The sequence below is a fragment of the Marmota flaviventris genome, chromosome 10 (genome assembly GCF_047511675.1).
Source record: "Marmota flaviventris isolate mMarFla1 chromosome 10, mMarFla1.hap1, whole genome shotgun sequence".
NCBI classification, from domain to species: Eukaryota; Metazoa; Chordata; class Mammalia; order Rodentia; family Sciuridae; genus Marmota; species Marmota flaviventris.
Window position 1 is genome coordinate 10,262,625 of NC_092507.1, and position 22,501 is coordinate 10,285,125.

A 22,501-nucleotide genomic window follows, 5' to 3' on the forward strand; every position below is an offset into this window, starting at 1 on the left:
ACTCAAGCACCACGCACCCCATTTTCCTTATTTTACCGTGCCGGCAGACATTATGAACATGTGTGTCTCTGAAACATTTTAAATGAAAGTGTGTTAAGTTTGAATTTTGCATTGTGATGCAGTTTCTTGCCACATAGGCTACTCTGTTTCAAAGGGGAGGAATGTGGAGAGGGAGTGTGACAGTGAGGTGCAAGGGAGCCTGATGCCACATGGTTACCTCTTGAGAGTGGTGCAGGTGGTTGCCTTCTGAGCAGTCAAGTTTTGAATCAGCTCCCAGGGGGATGGCAGTTAAAATATGCACCTTGGTGCTTATGATGATGAAATAAACTGACTGCAGAGGGGGTTCTGCCACAGTTCCCACCACACAGTAGGCATTCATTGGATGGTGATGGTTATGCACTCGGGTGGTCATTTATTGTTACCTTACTGTATGCCAGGCACTGGTTGTGGTGTTGGAGGCACTGGCACAAGAGAAAAGGCTGATGCCTTCTCAGGGTGCTGAGGCTCTAGTGGGAGAGACAGGCCCTGAACAAGGAAGTGAAGCGACAGATGATACTGCACTGCATCTAGCACCTGGAAGGGTAGGAAAAGTGAGGTGGAAAGACTGGGTGCTGAGGGGAGGGAGGGGTGCACTTTTACGAGGGTGGTAGGGCGGCTCTGGGTCTTGGAGGTTCTGCAGACCTGGATTTAAGCCCATCTTGGCCGCAGTTGAGTGACTTTGAAAGGAAAGTCATTTGACTGGTGGAAGAAGTAGTAGTAAATGAGCCTCCTGGGGCTCAGTGAGGAAGCAGGAAGCGGGGAGCAGCGGAGCGTCGTGCCTGATGAGCTCCGGCAGTTGCCCAGGAGGGTGGGTGCTGCACCCTGTTTGCCAGGCCTCCAGGACATCAGGTAGGGGCTGGTGCTTTGTTCTGGAAGGAACAGTGCAGCTATGGGTGGTGATTCACATGGCAGGAGAGGAGAGGAGGAGCAAGTGGTGGGAGTCATGGTAAGAGTTATGGCATGTAGATTCTTTTCTTTCCTCCTAAAAGGAAAATAAAAAACTTGTTCTTATCTCTCTGCGTTTCTCTTTCAGTGCCTAGTGGGTGTTTTGCAGTTTAGTTTTGGTGAATAAAATGTGTACATGTATTGCATATATAAAATTTAAAGTGAAAAATTGTTGAAAAATAGATGTTCTTTAAAACCAAGGAATGTTGCCAGGCATGGTGGTGCATGCCTGTAATCCCAGCAGCTCAGGAGGCTGAGGCAGGAAGATCACAAGTTCAAAGCCAGCCTCAACAATATAGTGAGGCCCTGAACAACTCAGTGAGAACCTGTCTCTAAATAAAATACAGAAAGGGGTGTTACTCAGTGGTTAAGTGCCCCTGGGTTCAATCCCTGGTATTCCACAAAAAATAAATAAATACAAGAAGGAATGTTAGCTAAGCGCTGGAAGCCTCTCTGGAAGCAATTGTCTAAGGGTCTTGCAGGGACGCTTCCTGCAAGAGTGGATTTGATGTGACTTCTCAAAGAAGGGCTGAGTTTTCAGTATGTTTTTGGAAGGCATTGATATTTCCTAGAGTGTGACCCATGGCACCTTAGTCCTGACAGGAGCCCTGGATAGAGTGGTAAGAGCTGGCTGAGTTTGCAGAGCATCATGCTCCATCACCCTCGTGATTGGTTCACAGAGTGTGTTTACTTCCTGAAGTCCCTGTCAATCCTGCCAGAAAAAGACCCACTGACTTGGGTCACCCACAGGGCCAGGCCCCCCTGCTGGAGTGGCAGAGCAACCCTGAGAGTATGGGGATTTGCCCTGCTCAGCACTCCTCAAGCTTCACAGTCCTAAGTCACATTTTCAGGAATGTAGTTGTCACTTCCTTTATGCATGTATTTGCAAAGCTTTTGGTGATCATCAAGTATATTAGTTACATAGCTCCTTCTGTTTAGGGGAAAAAGTAAGCAAGCCCAAATAAAAAAATAATGGGAATCACATGGTTTTGAGTTTCAGTTTTTACTTGGTATTTTTCTTTTCTCTGTCACTTATTTTGTTTCTGTGAAATGCTTTATAGAGTAGTTGTGTGTAATGAGGAAGACTTGTTTTAAACGTTGAACATGGAGATACTTTTAAGTACTCCTATCTTAACAAAGGTTGTTTTCCCTCATTTCCAAGGTATATTACCCGAATTTGGGATGGATGTGCATCGATGCCACTGATCCGGAGAAGGGGAACTGGCTGCGATATGTGAACTGGGCTTGCTCAGGAGAGGAGCAAAATTTGTTTCCACTGGAAATCAACAGAGCCATTTACTATAAAACTTTAAAGGTAACAGTGTTGGAATAGTCTACTGCAAGTGACTCTGCATGCGTTTTCTAAATGTGGTCCTTAGCTGTGACTGACAATAACTGTTTTTCTGACCTTGAAAGGACTATATTTGAGGTGGTTCATTTGTACACTCAAGGTCCTATGGTAAAGAAATGGTTGCCTCTACTTCATGTATGCCAGGGAACTTAACTAAACACGAAGATGGGATTGAGTAATCACATGCTGTGTCTTTCTGGATACTGTGGATAAAGCGTGGGGCAGCTGCTCCCCTCCTCCCAGGACGCACGGGAACTGGCTGACTGGCAGATTTATTCCACTGTAAGAAGCCATCAATAGTTGTGGTGGTGCTGGGTTCAAAGTCTTCATATGTTCATAGTCTTCAATGTAAATGAAGCAATGAAGCCTTGGGTTGGCTTTTCCTTTCCTTCAGTTTTATTCAGAATAGAAATTACACAGAACATGTTTTTTTTTTGCCACATTTTTATTGGGAGACATTAATCACTGAGGTAAGAAGGGGCAAGTCAGGTGTGCCACCAACAAGACTGCATCTCTTTCCTGGTTTTCACTGGTCATGGTCTTGGGGAAGACAGGTCTGCACGTCATGCATGGAATTGTTCCAAGGTGGAATGTTGAGGTTGTAGAGGCCGATGGTTGTTGCTTGTTTGGAATAGATGGCTTTGCTAAAGTTGCTGTAAGGAAAGCTTGTTTTTATTCACTTGCTTCCATTAAATATATCATAGACTGAGGGACAGTCCATAAAAATAATTGTCTCTATGGAGTTGATAAGTCTTGATGAGCAAACACTGAAGGTACAGGCCAGCTTTGCATGTCGAGTTTTGTCACTGGGACAGCGCTAGGCCATTAAGCAGGTAACCGTTCAGTTTTTTTTCTGCTACATTTTTTCCTGACATTTCTACCCAGTTGGAGGGCCTGTTACTTCATTTATACCCATGGCCTTGCATTTAGCCCTTGTAGGAATTGTATGTGTGTGTTACTTTCTCCTATGTGACTTCTGAAATCTTGCTTCCTGTTTTCTTTCTGCTGGATTATAGCAGCATGCTTTTCTGGTAGGTATTACTGCAGTTTTGTTCCACTGGATTTGAAATTGGATTCTAAATGTGATTCAAGAATTCATTCTGTTTCACAAATTTACTTAAGTGAGAGATACCTGGTTGAATCTGTGAGGTGCAATCTTGGTGGAGATGGAACGTAGGCCAGGAGGTGACTGTGCGTCAGTCAGTCAAGGCCGTGGGAATGAGGTTCTGAAGGACACGAGCCCTGGGAGGTAGACGACCCTGCAGTTACTACTTTAGGCTTCAAACTAAAGTCTGTTCTCTTCAAGAGCAGACCTGCAGCGACATTAGACTGCAGGGATGTTGACAAGCCACACAGGGCAGTGGGTGGGAGGGTGAACTCCGAGGCCACACCGCCTGGGCACGGCGAGCCAGGGTGCCCTAGCTCTGTGGCCTTCGCATGTCCTTTCTTGGTGCCCTAGCTCACTCCTGGTCAGATACAGGTCACAGAGCTGTGGTGATGAGCACCTGGGTGAACATGGATACAGCTGGAGCACCCAGTAACTAAGGGCTGTTAATGACAGCTGTCATTTTTGCTGAGGTGATGTGGTGTGTGCCAGGAGTGGGAATTCTAGAGCAAACCACCTAGTGAGCAAATGTTGGCTTCTAGACGTGTGGCATGCGGTGTTCCTTCATTCCTCTTAGTTTTCTCACTCGTCAAGATGGAGGTAGTAGTACAGGTTGAGTATTCCTTGTCTGAAATGTTTGGGACTAATAGTGTTTTGAATTTCAGATATTTTTGAATTTTGGAGTATCTGTATATATCTGCATAACCTGGGGATGGGACCCCCATTTTCATGCTTCTAAACGTAAAATTCATTTGTTTCATATACACATATACACATAAACAGAAGGTGGTTTTATACAATATTTTTAGTGTGCTTGCCTTTTGACTATGACCTGTCACATGAGGTGTCAGGTGTGGAATTTTCCACTTGTGGTATCATGATGGCACCCTAAAAGATTCCCTTTTGGGAGCATTTTGGATTTCAGATTTTTGGATTAGGGATACTCAACCTGCAATACTAATTCATATACCTGTTGTAAAGATGAAGCAATCCAATATGTAGTAGCTAGGCCAACATAATTACTCAGAATGCGAAGTAACTAGTTGTGCTACTATCATTTTTACCTAAATTTGTCGGAAATAACACAGTTCTGATCTTTGCAGACCTCCCCCAGTCCTGACCTTTGATATTTACTCAAGTGTTCATGAGACCTTTCAGATTCCTTACTGGTGGTCGTCTAACTGGATTAAGCATTCTGTGGGGTAGGTGTTGTGAATGAATTACGTGTGATGTTTTATGGGCTTTGTATCACCTTCTCATCTTATTCTACCCAGATAATTGGGAAATCTCAACACTAGTTTTGTGGTACTTTGATTAAAAATTATTCAAAGTTAACAAGCCTATTATCCATTTATTCATCTACTCAGTAGTTTGACAGATACTGAGTGTGCACTGCAGACGGGTACTCTTCTAGGGTAGTGGGAAGAACAGACAAGGTCCTAGTGTCAGAGAACTTCCATTTTATGGGGGAGGAGGCAGATAAACAAATAATGAAGTCGATAGAATCATTCCAGATCGAAGCAAGTGCTCTGAGGACAGGCAGATGCTGTGGAGGACTATGTAGGGAGAGGCTGATTGGCTTTCCGGGCGAGGGAAGGCTTCCTGAGAAAGACATTGAATTCCATCCCTGGTTAGAAAGGAAACAGCCACACAAAGATCTGGAGGAGAGCGATCCAGGAAGAGGGGCTGGTAGAAGCAAAGGGCCTTGAAGGAGGAATACACTAGTAGTTTTGTTTTTTGTTTTTGTTTTTGTTTTTTTAGAGGAACAGAACAAAGGCTGATGTGACTGGAGGAAGGAGAGGAATAGTAGGAGGTGATGTGGGCAGGGGCCAGATCAGGTGGGGCCTCATGACTCACAGCGAGAGAAGTATGAGTTTTAGTCTTAGGCTCAGTTCACTCGTTCAAGGTTTGAGGTTGAGATCTGATCCATGACTTTTATAGATCATGTTGGGGAATGGATTTTGGGTGGATAAGTGTGTATGAATTTGGGTATTCCAATGATTCTGGAGCAGTTTTCTTATTTGATCTAGCATCAGGAATATTAGGGACCCTTGCTTCTTCCTAATTGGTCTGGTAAATTTCAGGTTTATATGCCGATGTTTAGAAAAGAGAGAGTGCTTGATTTTATAAAGACTGCCTGAATCCAAAGGAAAAGTTGCAAGGGTTTGAAGTCTTGTTGTTTTAATTTTTTCTTTAACAACAAAATACAGTACAATCATGCACCGCCATACGATGGGGGTTCCATAAGATTGCATTAGTCAGTGACCTCACAGTGCCTGAGTTTGTGTGAGCACACTCTGTGAGGTTTGAACCGCAGTGGAATTGCGTGATGGCACATTTCTCAGAAGGTATCTCATCCTTAAATGAAGCATAATTGTATGTAAAAAGGTTGGTTGGTCTTTCAACTTCATTTTTTAAAAATGTGGATTTGTACTTATAATGATAGAACTTTGTGTAAATCTTGAAAATACTAAGGAGTGCAGAAATGAAAACAGCATAGTACAGAAGAAAACAATGCTTGATTTAAAATATATATATATATTCCCTTCTTCATAAGGGAATGCTGTGTAGCTGCTTTAATACAAAGTTGGGAAGTATATTGCTCCATAGTATAATAACATCTCAGTTGTTCAGACAGTTTTGAGAGCTATTCTGTAATCAGGTTGTTGTTTCTCTTGATGGAAGCGCTTCACCAGCCCAATAGCCTTTTAAAAATTTTGCATTAGATTTGAGGTGCAATAGGATTCTGGTGTTTTCATAGTGTGTGTTTTACAGCAACAAGAGTAACTGGGGGTACCCGCGTGCTCCCCCGTGAAGTAGCCAGTGCAGCAGGCAGTCTGCCCAGGCCCGGTGGAGGAGCCTTGGAGGCAGGCACTCTTATTCCTGGTGATCCCCCGAAACTGTCAGCTTTCAACCAGGGTCCTGGTTACTCTTTTTTGGGGGAGGAATATGTCAAGAACACAGTTGTCCTCACTCCTCCTTTCTGTGTTCTTGTTTTACTTTTGATTTTGTTTAACAATTAACTACTTCCTAGAACCCTAGGCATTTCAAATATTATTTAATACCACCATGTTCATAAATTTGTGACTTGTAACAAGAAGATAAATGAAGTATGTTTGGAATTTACTTTTGAAAAGTAAACACAACCCATTAGCTCATTAGGGTGCCCAAAGGCATTTGTGATTATTAAATTAGATTTTTTGGTTTAGGTTTAACTGATTCATGAAAAAAGAAAAGTGAACACTGCCAGTGCCTCACACAATATATTGATTCAAAGATAAGAAAGTGGCAGATTTTAAGCCATTCTTGGGGGAGCCAAAGAAACAGTGGCTGGTTCTTATATTTTGAAGAATTTAGACTATTTTGAAATTTGAACTATATAAACAGAATTCTGTGGAGAATGCAACAAAGTAACATTTCCTTGTTTTCTTTTTAGTTATTCATGACAGAATATATTTTGATATACATACATGGAGTATAAATTTCCATTCTTGTGTTTGTACATGATATGGAGTTACGCTGGTTGTATGTTCATATATGAACATAAGAAAGTCATGTCTGATTCATCCTACTTTTGTCTTTCCTATTCCTCTCCTCCCTCCCTTTCCTTCCCTTTATTCCCCTTTGTCTAATCCAGTGAACTTCTATCCCCACCCCTCATTGTGAGTTAGCATCTGTGTATCAGAAGGAATATTTGGCCTTTGTTTTTTTGGAATTGACTTATTTCACTTATCATGGTAGTCTCCATTTACTGACAAATGCCATAATTTCATTCTTCTTTATGACTCAGTAATATTCCATTGTGTATATATACCACATTTTCTAAACTCATTCATCTATTGAAGGGCACCTAGGTTGGTTCCATGGTTTAGCTATTGTGAATTGAGCTGCTATAAACATGGATGTGGCAGTGTCACTATAGTATGCTGATTTTAAATCCTTTGGGTATATGCCAAGGAGTGGGATAGATAACTGGATCAAATGGTGGTTCCATTTCATGGTTTTTGAGGAATCTCCATACTGCTTTTCAGAGCGGTTGCATCAATTTGCAGTCCAATCAGCAATGTATGAGTGTACGCTTTTCCTCACATCCTCACTAACATTTATCATTACTTGTATTTTTTTTATTAATTTTTTTAGTTGTAGATGGACACAATACCTTTATTTTACTTTATTTATTTATCTTCTTATGAGATGCTGAGGATTGAACCCAGTGCCTCACACATGCTAGGTAAGCGCTCTGCCACTGAGCCCCAGCTCTCATTACTCATATTCTTGATAATTCCCATTCTGACTAGAGTGAATGGAATGCCAGTGAATTAATTTTAATTTGCATTTCTCTAATTGCTAGAATTGTTGAACGTTTTTTCACATATTTGTTGACCGATATTTCATATATTTGTTTCTTCTGTGAAGTGTCTGTTCAGTTCCTTTGCCCATTTATTGATTTTTCTATGTGTTTTTTTTTTGTTGTTGTTGTTGTTAAGTTTTTTGAGTTCTTTATCTATCCTGGAGATTTTTTTTTTTTTGGTACCAGGTATTGAACTCAGGGGCACTTGGCCACTGAGCCACATCCCCAGCTCTATTTTGTATTTTATTTAGAGACAGGGTCTCACTGAGTTGCTTAACACCTCACTGTTGCTGAGGCTGGCTTTGAACTCACAATCCTCCTGGCTCAGCCTCCTAAGCCACTGAGATTACGGGTGTGTGCCACCTCGCCTGGATCCATTTATTGATTTTACTTCTTGTGCTTTAGGAGTCTTGTTAAGGAAGTCAGTTCCTAAGCCGACATGATGAAGATTTGGGCCTACTTTTTCTTCTAGTGGGTGGGGTGTCTCTGGTCTAATTAATGCCTTGATTCACTTTGAGTTGAGTTTGGTCCTTGATTCACTTTGAGTTTTGTTTTATGCAGGGTGAGAGGGGTTTAATTTCATTTTGTTATATGAATTTCCAGTTTCCTCAGCACCATTTGTTGAAATAGGCTGTCTTTTCTCCAATGTATGTTTATGGCACCTTTGTCTAACATGATGTAACTGTATTTATGTGGGTTTGTCTCTGTGTCTTCTGTTTTGTACCATTGGTCTTCATGTCTATTTTGGTGCCAATACCATGTTTTTGTTACTCTGTATTATAACTTAAGGTCTGCTATTGTGATGCCTCCTGCTTTGCTTTTCTCACTAAGGATTGCTCTGGCTATTCTGGGCCTCTTATTTTCCCAAATGAATTTCGTGACTGCTTTTTCTATTTCTATAAAGAATGTCATTGGAATTTTAATAGGAATTGCATTGAATCTATATAGTGCTTCTGGTAGTCTGGCCATTTTGATAGTATTAATTCTGCCTATTCAGGAATGTGGGAGATCTTCCCATCTTCCAGGGTTTTCTTCAATTTCTTTAGTGATCTGTAATTTTCATTGTAGAGGTATTTCATCTCTTTTGTTAGATTGTCTCAAATGTTTTATTTTTTTGAGGCTATTGTGAATGGGATAGTTTTTCTAATTTCCCTTTCATTTCAGTTGATTCATCACTGATGTATTGGAATGCAATTTGATTTTTGGTTTTAATTTTATGTCCTGCTACTTTGCTGAATTCGTTAATAAGTTTTCTGGTGGAGTTTTTTGGGTTTTCTAAATATAGAATCATGTCTTTGGCAAATAGGGATAGTCTGAGTTCTTCTTTTCCTTTTATTATCCTTTTAATTTCTTTCTTCTGTCTAATTGCTCTGGCTAGACTTTCAAGGACTATGTTGAATAGAAATGGTGAAAGAGGGCATCTTTGTCTAGTTTTTAGAGGGAAGGTTTTCAATTTTTCTCCATTTAGAATGATGTTGGCTTTAGGTTTAAATATATAGCTTTTACAATGTTGAGGTATATTCCTGCTATCCCTGGCTTTTCTAGTGTTTTGAGCATGAATGGCTGCTGTATTTTGTCATGCTTTTTCTGCATCTTTCGAGATAAGCATATGATTCTTTAAGTCTATTGATGTGATGAATTATGTTTATCAATTTCTGTATATTGAACTAACCTTGCATTCCTGGGATGAATACCACTTGATTATGAGTGCACTATCTTTTTTAATAGTAACTTGTTTTTAAGGACTTTATCTATACTAGAAGTTATATTCGCGTGAGGAGTTATTTGTTGACATCTTAGATGGAATTTCCCTCCCCTTAAAAAAAAAAAGACAAAGCAAAACAAAATACCTAGATTATTCTCTTACATAACCATAGTGCAATGATCAAAATCAGGAAGCTAGCATTGAGACAATATCTTAATCCGTCCTCCTGACTCAAATGTTGTCAACTGTTCTACTTGTTTTCATTGTAAGAATACTGTTGTATTCAGTTATCATATCAAGTTTCCTTAGCTTGGACAATACCTTAGTCTTTGCTAACTTTTCAGTTTCAAGGAGAAATGGCTATTTTATAGAATGTCTTTGGTTTCATCATGATTAAATTCCATTTACGTCTTTTGGGCATAAATCTTCCCAAAAGCAATATGTCATGTTCTTTGTGTATCCTTCCAAGAGGTATGTGATATTCATTTGTCACATTAGGAAAACACAATTTCCCCCTTGTAATTAATAGATATTTTGTTAGGAGATATTTTGAGCCTATGCAAATTGTGCTACTCCTTAAACTTTCACCATTGGTGAGTCTTCCCTGAATCAGTTGTTACAACGAACATTGCCAAGGGGCAGTTTCTGATTCTCTCTTTTCACTATGATCCCTTGTGATGGACTTTAAGGAAGAATTTTCCTTTGTATGTATCTACTTGTTCAGTCATTTATGTTAGTATTGAGTCATGAATTCTTATTTATTCAGTGGGTTTCAGATGGAATTTTACCTGCATTGTTATTCTTGCAACTTTTTGATCAGGTCAGTCCCTGAGAGAGAAACCAAGAAGCTCTTTTCCTCAGTTCTGTTTAGAGGCTCATCTCTCCACTCAGCACCCCCGCGCCGCTAGGGTCTTATAGGTGTAATCTACTGGTGTGTCCTTGCTCTCCCAGTCACACTGACCGTGAAGAATTCTGAGTTTTAGGAACATTATACCTGGGTGGTATTTGTAGGCTTTCGTTCTGTTTAAAAGTCGTAATTCCCTTTCGCTGACCCGAGGAGAGCGGCGCACGGTCCTGCGCTGCCTCCTCTTAGCTTTCTGCGACGTGAGCAGCGGGGCAGGGGTAGACTTGCAGCGCGACACCAGGCTTCGCTTGCTTTTGGAATCAGAATCATGTGCTGCCACCTGCTTGTTAATTGTGCTTTAAATTTCTCATTCACTTGGATTTTGTGCGGAAAGAGGTTCCGTGTTGTGTCTTCTCTTCGCGTGGGGGATTCGGGGACTGGAGCAGAAAGATGTGGAAGCGCCTGGGGATTGAGTGAGAGCCTCCGCGATCCGCGGCAGGTCTATCTTCCATCCAGCCTGTGGCCCTGGGCCCTGGGCTTCTCTCACCTGCGGAGCCCCTTGCGCGTGACCGAGGGAGCCTCCTCTTGGCAGGGCGCGCGGCCGTGAACCCCTCCTCCTCGGTAGGAGCCCCGCGCGCGCGGCCACGTTCGCCTCCCAGCATAGGAACCTCTGCGCGCGGCCGTTTTATAGACTCCTCCTCCTGGCCGTGCCCCTTCCTCGCGCGCGGCCGTGAGCTCCTCCTCCCGGAAGCGCCCCCTCCTTCGTGGAGCCACCTCCCCCGCCCCACCTCAGCGCGCGCGGCCGGAGGCGCGCCCGCCCGACAGCTGTTTGCCATCGGCGTGCCGCTCCCGCCCGCCGCGGCGTTGCCCCGCCTCTGCCAACAACCTCTTCTCTGATTGGCCCGGCGCTTGTCTCTTCTCTCCCCACAGCCAATCGCGCCGGGCGAGGAGCTCCTGGTCTGGTACAATGGGGAAGACAACCCCGAGATAGCAGCTGCGATTGAGGAAGAGCGAGCCAGCGCCCGGAGCAAGCGGAGCTCCCCCAAGAGCCGGAAAGGTAGGACCTGCCGGCCGGCCGGCCGGCTGGCTGCCCTCGCCCGGCCCGCAAGCAGCAGCCGTCTCGCTGCCGCCGGCCGGGTCGCGGGTTGGATCGCGGGCCGGGCGCGGCGCCCGCGGTGTCTTGGTGACCTTTTTCGGACTCGGCCCGGCCGGCCCGCGATCACCGCCGGCCCCGCTGCTGAATCACGGCGGCTGCCGCTCGGGCTGTTTGCTAACTTGTGCCTGAGCGCTCGCGCGGCGAAAGTGCGCGGCGCGGCCGGGTGCGGGCTCTGCCCGGCGGACGTCAGAGTCGGGCCGCGCCGCGCTCGACGGGCGGCCTCCGCCTTCCGGCCGCGGCTGACAGCCCGCTCCGCGGACAGCGGAGAGACCGGGAGGAGACAGCGAGGGGGGAGGGAAGCGCCGGCCGGGAGGGGAGAGGCCGGGCCCGGAGGGCAGGGACTCCCCGAAGGATGCTGCGGGCGGCGTGCAAGTTGGGGGGGGGCGGTTGCTGCTTTGTCGTTTTGAGTCACTTCTCATAGTTTTATGATTTATGATGTTTTTGAACAAAAGGTAAAGTGTAGTCGCATTTACAAAGGGGGGTTAAATTTCTGGGTAGGAAAATAGTTTGGTCGGCTATATCATATTTCCAGCTGGCATGCTGATACGTTGTTGGAATTTTTTTTTAAATGAAGAATTTTAGTGTGAATTTGGGAGTCTTTTATAGAGCCCAGTTTGAATATGTGCCAAGGCACGGTCTGGTAGTTTTTTTTTTTGTTGTTTGTTTTGTTTTGTTTTTGTTTACTTATTTTTTAAAATTAATACAAGTACATTATTATTATTAGCCTATCTTAGGTCTTAAGTAACTTTTTGTAATCATCCCAACAAATGAATCTGTTCTTTGTCCAGAACATTGCAAAGTATGAAGTCCAGCTGTAAATAAAAGCATAAAGTACTTGCTTTTGGAAGATTTTAAAATTAATATTTTAAAAATGTAGGCAAGAAGACCATTCTGATTTTTCAATTACTCGTTCTTTGTATTTCGCCGCATAATGGAAACATAACTAATTCCCTAAGGGCCGGCTAGTTGGTGGGCCTTGTGCTGACTACACTGAAGGTCATTAAATACTTTGATTCTGAATCAGATGATCGGAGTTTAGAAAATTCCAGGTCTTATTTTAATTGTTTTAACCATGTATTGGGATTTTTTTGATATTAAGCTTAGTGCTTGATTGTTGGCAAACTCTTCACAAAATTTTATTTGCTCCTTTAGTTAGTATGTATTTTATTTATAATTTATGTTATCAGCCTTTCCACAAGAGTTGTGATTTGTATGGGCTGGAGATTGGGAAGTGGGGACTCATTACTGTGCTACTTAGCATATTTATGTATTTAAACATTCGTAGCTTAATAGCAACCTCACCCTAAGGCTTTTCTGTTTGGCATAGTTTGTGCATTTTCAGAATGTATTTCACTACTCTTTTGCTTTCTTATTTATCTTTTATTGTTGTGTCCATTTAATTGGATATAGAGGAAAAACCTGAATGTAAACTGTTTGTTTTATTAGTTGATAGATGAATTTATATATTTCATGCCTAGATTGTTGTTTTTCGTATTGAGCTAAATAGTTGGTATTTTTTCTTATCCCATTATTGTTCACATAACTACTGTGAGAAGCATATAACCCACTGAATCCTAGGTTTTAATTAAAGGACTAGCATGAAGCTCAGGCTTGGAGCGTACCATCTGCTTTGGACAGCTTACTCATAAAAGAGGTCTGGTTGCTGTCTGTGACCTAAAAGTTTGGAGAGTTTAAATAATGAGTCAAACCTTTTTTTTATTTTTAAATTAAATACTCTGAAAGCTAATTTATAGCTTGCAAAGACCTGAAATGGAGAGCTTTTTATATTAACTCAGTTCTATTTAGGCCTATGTGTGACCTCAGACATTTAAATAATATCTTTTCAGGCAGTGATGTCATAGAGTGAATCAGTGCAAATTTTACTCAGAGATAATGTTACCTTAGTATTTCTGAAAGCCAGATGTTGAAGACATACAGCTGACAGTAAGATTGACATTGGGTCTAACCTCATTTTGGTTATGAGAAAGGCAGAGAGAAACAAAGGGCTGAATTCTTCTTCCTAGTTCTGGACCTTGGCTGCTTTGCATGACAGCTGCTGTGCCTACAGCTGTGCATGGCATGTGGGCCTTTCAGAAGTCATCAGATTTCTGGTGGATGGTAAGGCCTGTTTGGGCAGTTGAAAAGCCCTAATGCCTTTACACACACAAACTGGCTCCTTCTCTCTCCTCTCTCCTCTCTCACATTCAACTAATGTTTATTAAGTCCCTGCCATGTGCCAGGCACTCGGTTAGGTTGCATAGCACACTGATCAAAAAGGCAGCAGTAAGTCTTCCCTTGGTGCCTACAGTCCAGGCTGGTGGGGGGACAGTAGCACATCACTAAGTCACTGATCAGCGCCTAAATGGTTGGTTGACAGGTAGTAGGCCCTCAATAAATATTCCTTGATTGTCAAACAAAGACTCATACAAACATTGTGTAGAGAAGGAAAGAACACAGTGCTGTGAGAACACAGTTGATATTGTCTCTGACCAAAGAGCATGCAGTTCTGCCATGGGCTACAGAAGTACATACACCAGGCATTTTTGACTTGGATTTATTTTGGATTCTCAGCTTCACATTTCTGTTTGACTTTATTCATGTCTGAGTAGCCCTGTAAGGTTAAATGTGAGAAGTTTCTTGTCAGGGAGGGGGTGGTGTTGGGGTTCAGGCTTTCCAAGTGTGAACCATAGGAAGATTATAATCTATAAAGTAGTATAGTAAAGGCCACATTTACAAGTTTCTGTCATCTTCTTGATCTCTGTCCTGCTCCTATTTATGACTATAAGAAATGAGAGATTAAATTTGCCTGTTAGTAACAAGCCAGGGCTCTTGGTGCACACACTTCTGAAGTGCAGTGGCGTGTGTTGCCTGCTCTCGCTTGGCTGTGTGAGATCCGTACGTGATAGAGGTCCTTCTGTCTGGAAGAAACAACAGTGGCTTTCCACAGATGGGTTTGATGGAAGGAAATAGAAATGTGGACACTAGATTTCTATTAGGTGTGGTGCAGTTCTCCCCAGGGCTTAAAAATGGATGTCAGAATAGTGATGTTACTTACACTATCTAACCTCACAAGGCTGTCCTCAATGGCTTGCGAGATAGTGGAAGGGAATGAACTTTGTGAAGCATGCGGGGTCTTGGTAACTGTAAATGCCATGTCTCAGGGTGGCTGGCATGCTTTTTGCCAAGAAACTACTCAGTTTGCAACTCCTTTAATCGGTGAGTATTTATGAACCATAAGTCCCAGGTCTCTTCTCCATGGTCTTCCCCATGCTGGAACTGGAGTCTGGCTTTGCTGACCCTCCCCTCCTAGAGGCCAGTTCTCATCTACTGACTTCACTGTTCCTAGCAAATTAGAAGGAAAGAAGTGTTTTTAATAGTGCAAGAAGTTTTGTACTTCATAGGCCTAATGGTGAAAAAGACAATTCATTGCTAGTTTTGTTATAAACTTGTCTTCTTCACTATTGGGCTTTCAGGTGTAGTTCCTTAAGATCACTTAAAAGGGTCATATAACCCTTCATAAAAACCTTAAATAGCCCTGAGTGTATCAACAGTGACTTTTAGTTACTATAAAGCACTTAAATTAAGATTAGCTTAAAAAGAAAATATTTCATTTGTCTGTAGAGTAGCTCAAATGGAAAACCTTGGTACTGTGAAGTCACTCGGGTATTTTGAAATTGCATGTATTTGAAATCCTTGCTCAAAGGTGCTGAATAATCGAAGCCTCTAAAGGAGACCTGTAGTGAGTCTAGGAAGGTAAAAACTCCGTATGCAAAGAGAACTTAGTTCCAGGCAGCCTAAAAAGAAATTGCTGGTCTAGAGCATAGGCGGTAAGGATTGGTGACATTCAGAAGAGAAAAAAGGCATTTGGGGCGGGATTGCCCAGGGAGGCCTCCTTTAGAAAGGGTGGTGGGATGGGGATGTGCAGAGGAGGCTGGGCACTGTGAGCAGTCACAGAAGTTGGCGGTGTCTGCAGGTCCCTCCAGCTCCTTAACAGGTCTTGGTCAGGCTTGTGTCAGGTGCAATTCTGGGTGTGGAATCACAGCAGAAGACCCAAGTGAGGGGATCACAGGCCACAAGTGAGTGAGACACTTAGTTATGTCAGCACCAGGGGTAGAGAGTGAGTAAGCTGCAGTGCAGCTGTTGATGGGGAATTGGGAGCCTTTCTGTTGCTGTGACATAAAGGACATAGGAAGTTCTAGAGTCTGAGGGCTCCAGGAACAAGTCCAGCTTGGTGTTCTAATAGCATTTCTGCTCATGTAGAAACCCACATGAGTGTTTTGAATTATAAAACTCGATTATAATTCAAATTTTTCTGCCAAGTACCATATAAGTGGCTGGGTTGGAGAGATGGCTGTATCCAGCACTAGACACCTGCAGTGTGGAGCTGTGTCATTGTAACCAAGTGCAGTTCACACTTGGGGTTGTGGTTGATGTGTCTCAACAGGAGTCTTGGGGAGGGGAGTGATAAAAGGAGCTTCCTGGGAAGGTTCTTGAGAGGGAAGGAGAGGAGGGGAAGAAGGAAAGAGCAACACATAAGTTATCCCTCAGAGGGTCATGGGATGTCACAGGGAAGGAAATGCTGAACAACAGGTGGAAAACAGATGTGGAGGGAGGCTCTGAAGGTGATGTGGAGCCTCCTGGCAGAGGTGTGTGTACCCCACAGAGTGCTGAGTGCTCCATGAGTATTCTTACTAGCCCTGTGTTTGTGAGGTAGTTCCTACCAGCTCTAGATGAAGAATGGGCCCTTCTCAAGGTTGTAGATCTTGTTCAGGATCACTCTGCCAAGGAATGTCAGAGTCAGAACTGGCAGGGAGGAGTTCCATGCATATTCATATATGCAGTCTGCTTTTTGCTTACTTGTACACAGAGCGCAGAAAAAGGGACAGCACTGTTTAGCACTGTTTCTGCTTCAAGTCAATGTTAGAGGATACACTTAGTAAAAGCAGAGAACAGTGAGCCTTCGTGGATTGGTCTGCTGATCTTCCCTAGCAGCTGGCAGCTCTGTTTCAGGATCCTTGACCAAAGTTGAGTGACAGTAGCATGGCTGTGGTGTCTAAGGATGATGGCAGATGGGTCCTGTAGCTCCACTCACTAACAAGACGTTCACTCATAGTTCTTGTTTGCAGGTGGAGCAGGTGGTGAGGCAGTTGGAAGTAGCTTTGTATCTATGCTTACTTTATGCCTTGCAGATGTGTCATGTTGGACTGAGGTGGGCTGTGTTCTCTGGAGTGGGTTCCCGCCAAAGCGCTCACTGCTTTCTAGCTGAGTGGTGCAGAGCATTGGATGTCCTACCTCTGGTATCTGCCCATCAGGTTGATCTCTCTGCTGTTGTTGTGTGGGATATTTTTAAAAGCTTAATACAATTTTAATTAATTTTTCCAATAGTAGGAGTTAGACTTTTTTTGTTATTTTTTTTTAATTTCTAATTTTATTTCTGCTCTCATTGAATTTCTCTAGCTAAAAGGTTGGTCAGTATTTTTGTTTTGTGTCTTTGATTATATACATCCTTTTTTTTTAATAAGGAAATTATGTTGATTAACTAAAATTTCCCAAGGCATTTTTGCAAATTTTTCAACTATTTTAATGGAAAAATTTGCAAAATCCTAATATATGCCACAATGAAAAACTGTTTAATAGATCATTATTGAGAGTATTAGGAACTGTGCTGCACGGTGTCTGTTCTTAGGTGGTTATACTGGTTTTCCTGTCCATTGTAAATTGAAAGAAGAGACTTGTGTAATGCAGAAAAAGGTTTGATTATGGTTAGGTTTTCTAAAAGGTTAAAGAATAGTAAGACCTGTATAATGAGCTCAAAATAGTTGGTTTCTAAAAAAATACTAGTAATTGACAGTAAAACAACAACAATTTGTTGTTCTTTCCTTGAATATAAACTCCAGTTTTTTTTTTTCCTAAATTACATATTTTTTATTGTTTTAAAAATTCCTGCAGTGTTTCCTTGTCCTCAGTAGTTTCACGTTCCACCTTACAGATGCCTCTTATAGTAGGTGGACTTAATATTACTATGAGCAGTACAGAGGGGAGGGTGTGGTTTTACATTTAAAGTCACCTCTAAAGAGAAGGAATTGGGTGAATATCCCAACAACACCAGTTTGGAGGTTAAACTTGAGTAGGCACTCTGGTAACTGAGCGGATAACTGAAAGTTGCAGTTTCAGATAGCCTGAGATGGCGCTCTGGAGGCATTCCCATTACCTGTTTATATGTCACATGCTGCCAGAAACAGTTCTAAGGTTTGGTTGTATTCATGTTAATAGTTTAGAGGAGTTGTGACACAGAAACAAGAGCCATTTGGGGAAAAAAAAGTTAAATGTGTTTTCTCTAAGCAAAAAAGATAAATACCAATCTTTTTTGCTTATTTTTCTCTTTACCACTTGTATAGAACTAGTTGCATTGATTGCAAGAGTTCTTGGTTGAATTCCTTTATTGGATGTATTTTTATATGGATGAATCTCATGATTTAACTCTTAATCTGCATATCATGCTGTTATGTATTGAATCACTACTTTGAACTGACGGTGACAATGATGGCTAGTAACTCTGTTTTCTAGCCAACTGGTTTGGTGCTCCATATATGCCATCACTAATCTCCCCAATAACTGCAAAGTAGGGACCATGGTTCTCCTTTGTAGAAGAGGGAATTCGCTTAGAGGGGTTACACACTTGCCCACTAAGTACTCTACATTGCTTGCCTACATCCAGTTTGACGCATAATAGTTCTGGGTAGGACAGTTATATAGCACAGCCTATGGTAGTAGCAGTGCTCATTGGCTTTACTAATTAGCTAGGGTGAATTTTCACTACTCACTATAGTGAAAATTGCCCACTTTGATCCTAAATCACAAGGCGATGATTAATTGCTCTTTGGTGTAGGAAAGCTAAGTTATGATGAGAACTGATGCCTTTGGTTATTTTTGCTTTGGTGGTTTATGAATTGAATAGACATATTCCTTGGAGCACAAAGGAATAGACAGTTTTTAAAAACGCAAAACTACTTTTTTTGAAAAAATTATCTTTGTAGCTGTTGTTAGTCTGGTGGTTTATTATTTATTTATTTTTTTACTTTTTGTGAATATTTTCTTTCAGGGTTTTATAATATTGTGGCAGTTTTGAAACCACAATAACAGAGCAAGGCTTTGCTTTTGTTCCATCCCCTTTTTGGTGCTGATGGCAGAGGGGTTGGAGTCCAGGACTGTAGGGCTGGCTCTTGTGTAGTTTGACTGAAAAGTTAGTTCAAGGAGCCATGATGTTTAGCGCTTCCTCTTCAGCACTGTTCTTTTGCAGAGAAGGACTGGCTGTTCTGAAGGCTAAAATACAAATGTTGAAGTTTTCTTAAACTGAATGTTACGGATCATGAGCATGCTTTAATTAACATAAATTCTAAACATTAATATAAAAACTGATTTAAATCATGCCTGTTTCTGTTTTAGAATGTGACCCAAAGATGGAGACTTGAGGGTTTTGTTTGTTTTGCCAAAATGTCTATTTGTGGGGGATAGTTTTTTATATTTGTCTTGTCCTTTAGGAGAGGGTCTTGTTTGCTGATGAAGCTGTTGCCTTCCTAACTGTTCAGCTCATTCCACTGGAAGAGTGTGAAAGGAAACCAGGAAGGGAGGAAGAAGTGCCCTGATCTTTCCTGTCCACTCTCAGATTTTCCTAAGGAGAGGCTGGGGTTTATTTCTTCTGTGTTTATCCCACATAGATTCTTTAGAATATATGTGCACGCATAAAATTTAAAAAAAAAATTTGAATTGGGAATAAAATGTAATACAACTTTTTCTGCCTAAAACTTACTGAGAGTACTTGATTTGCTTGTTTCTTAAAAATTCAGCAAGTAGTTAACACCCATCCCATGCCCCAAGCCATTGGTAGGCAAAGCAAAATTCTGTGTTTTTATTTTTAAAGCATTGCCTTTCTGTTCTACCCTTTTCTCCAAAACTTAGAAGGAAGTAATTTTGCTTAAATGTTTTAAAATATGTTGCTTAAGAGGTTAAAACTTGGTGCATATTTTAAGAAGAAAATTCTGAGGAATTGTGAGGTAGGAGACTAGAAAATTCTCAGAGTTCTGAAGCATTAATTTTAGCTGTATTCTTATGTCTGTGGTCATGATCTTGAAATTTCAAAATATTTTTTGATGAAAGTTTTTTAATCATTAGCTGATAGGTATAGTTATTTTAAATGTTACATATTGAAAGCTTACAGCATTTTTTTATATACAAAGAATATTTGAATAGTTTTAGAGGCAAAAGATTTATCGTAATGAAGAAATAACGATATTTTATGTGTTTGTTGTATAAAATACCATAGTTTCTAAAACGAGATTATGACATCTAAAATCCTTGCTAATCTGATACTTTCAATTTTATATGTTCTTATTAGTTTACTGTCTGAATGACCAAAAACCAGTTTCGTCCCTAATGAATTAGCTGTGTCTTACCAGTTCTATATAGTTGTAAAGGATTGTTTTGCTTTGGATAAAAAGAAAAGCAATAAATATTGCTTAGGCTAAAATCTCCTCTTTTCCTCTATTTAAGCTATAGTGATTAACAGTCTTTTTCTGCTTCTTGGTGTAGTCTTTTGTAGCTTTCCTGAGACATCACATGCCACAAAAATGAAGGAAAACTGGTTTGTTCACCTGTGTTTAGATCCTCAAAACGGAATTATGTGCAGTGTTTGAAGCTGCAGTTATAGTTTAAAGTAAACAATCGGGCTGGGATGTGGCTCAAGCGGTAGCGCGCTCGCCTGGCATGCGTGCGGCTCGGGTTCGATCCTCAGCACCACATACAAACAAAGATGTTGTGTCTACCGAAAACTAAAAAATAAATATTAAAAAATTCTCTCTCTCACTCTAAAAAAAAAAAAATTAAAAAAATAAAATAAACAACCACATGACTTGGGGAAATGTCCTGATTTGGCTTCTCAGGTTCAATTTTCATTTTCTTGTCAATTTGAGGCATAGAATATACCTATATGATTCCATTGGCTGTATTTTTGTTCTTAACCTATGGGATTATCAGTCCCTGTTTCTCTGTAGAATAAAGTGACTACCGGCTTTAAGTGGAAGTCCTAGAGAAGAAGGTGAGCTTCACTGTCTCTCGCCGCCTTGTTCCTTTGCCTGAGGATGTTGGGTTGGTTTGAGTCTTCTGTTCATCCAGTCAGGTTATGCTGCTGGCTGTGCTGCAGTGGTGAAAGTCCCTGTTGTGATCTTTCCAATACAGAACAGTCTTCTTGTCTGTTTCTTTGTAAGGAATTGTAAATTTGGTAGGATTAACACTGGAGCTCAAATTAAGAGTTTCCCTCTCACTGGCATCCAATGAATAAATAAAAAATTATAAAAAGGAGTATCCAACTATTAATAGTGGTAATCTTGATTGGAATTTTTTGATGGAGGGTCTAAGATTTCAAATCCACTTGTCTGTGGATATTTTATCAGTTGCTTAATTGTACTAACACAGGAAGTATCTTTTCTGTGTTCAGTGGAGCATAGTAGTGTTTGATACAAATTTTAGTATTAACTTTAATATCTATTTATAATTATCAGTTCATCAAAATTAGTAAATTCAGGAATTCAAGATAGAAAATATTACTACTATCTGTATACCAAAATAAATTCATGGTTATAGTAGGTATAGAAAATGTTAAGCAAATTCTAATCCTCTTAAATTTTAGAGAGATGGGAGTCCTTTAAATCTTATGTGTAGTTGTCAAAAAACACATGGAATTGCCCTTCTTTCATATTACTTGCTAAATCATGTTAAAAAGGAAAATAAAACTTACCTTTTTTTTTTTTGCTGAGTGGCAGTGTGCTACATGGGCTTCACTGTTGCTTCCACATTGAGTACAAATGGATCAGATTTCACAGGTGTATAACTTGTTTAAAATGAGCTTGAAATGGTGTGTGTGTGTGTGTGTGTGTGGTGGAAGAAAGAAGACTAAGCTGGACCCAGAATGCGAGGAGATGTGTGTGTCCCAGAGCAAGGCGTTTGTTGTGGTGTGCTGGAGCAGAGCCTTGGAATTAGGAGGAGGCCAGATTTCAGTCCCACTTTACAGTTAGTAATGGTATGACTTTGAATAGATGATTCTACATGTTCTGGTCTTTGGTTTACCTGTCTATAAAATGGGGATGAGACCTACCCTGTAGGTTGCTGTGAGCACTGTTAGCCTTTAGGCTCTGGCAGAATTCATCCTATACATCTTCTGCCCATCTTTTGGCTTATCAGTATGCTTCTAAACAAATGAAGAGTTTCAACATTTTCTAACGTGTTCTTTTAAAAAATTCATGATTTGCTTTGATGATGTGGAATGAAGTAGGTTTCAAATTAAGAGTCAAGGGCTTATACATGTCATGACCCTGAGGAACTTCTCAGAGACCTGCTTCTTTCTTTAAAGCTGCCTTGTTTTAATTTTTGCCCAAACCGGTACACCTCTGCTTACACAGGTTGGTGGAACAGAGGACTCTTGGAATTTGATATGTTGCATATACCTGGTCAGAAGCAAGCCCCTCTCATTATTTGTTTGTTATAAGGAGCTTAAAATTTTCTTATTTTTTTCTTACCTTTATATGGTTCATATCACTTATGAGTCTAGTGTTATAACCAGATTTTACTCATCCAGACATTTTATATGAATTTCAAATACATTTTCTTAGACATTATCAACCTTGAAAGTAATAACCACGTGGGAGCAGTTGCAGGGTTATATATGACAGAATTCTTCGCAGTCTTTCTGGATGTGAAATCATGAAGAAACCAATGTGTAAAAGAACCAGTTTTCTTAAGGAGAAATTACTAATTAAATTGACGATACCAGTTTTAGGGAAGTAAATGTGGTTATTACTTGTGGCATCTTGAGTGTTCTAAGAAATTAGGGTTCTTTTTCAGGGATCAGTCATAAAGGTGTACTTCTGTTGAAACACAACACTTGCAAACTCACAACCTGGTTCTATGATAAGAAGAGGTTCTTGAGTCCCCAACATTGTTTACCAAATTG

General features: G+C 41.1%; 1 protein-coding gene across 6 annotated transcripts in view; it reads left to right on the plus strand.

Annotated features, from left to right (window-relative positions):
- Nucleotides 1–22,501, plus strand: part of Prdm2 (PR/SET domain 2) — a 119,035-nt gene that overhangs the window by 41,346 nt on the left and 55,188 nt on the right. For all 6 annotated transcript variants that reach the window (XM_071617360.1, XM_071617361.1, XM_071617358.1 and 3 more), the window contains 2 exons: nt 2,147–2,299; nt 11,271–11,397. In XM_071617360.1, the coding sequence (XP_071473461.1) occupies nt 2,147–2,299; nt 11,271–11,397 (280 nt within the window). The remainder of the gene's footprint in view (nt 1–2,146; nt 2,300–11,270; nt 11,398–22,501) is intronic.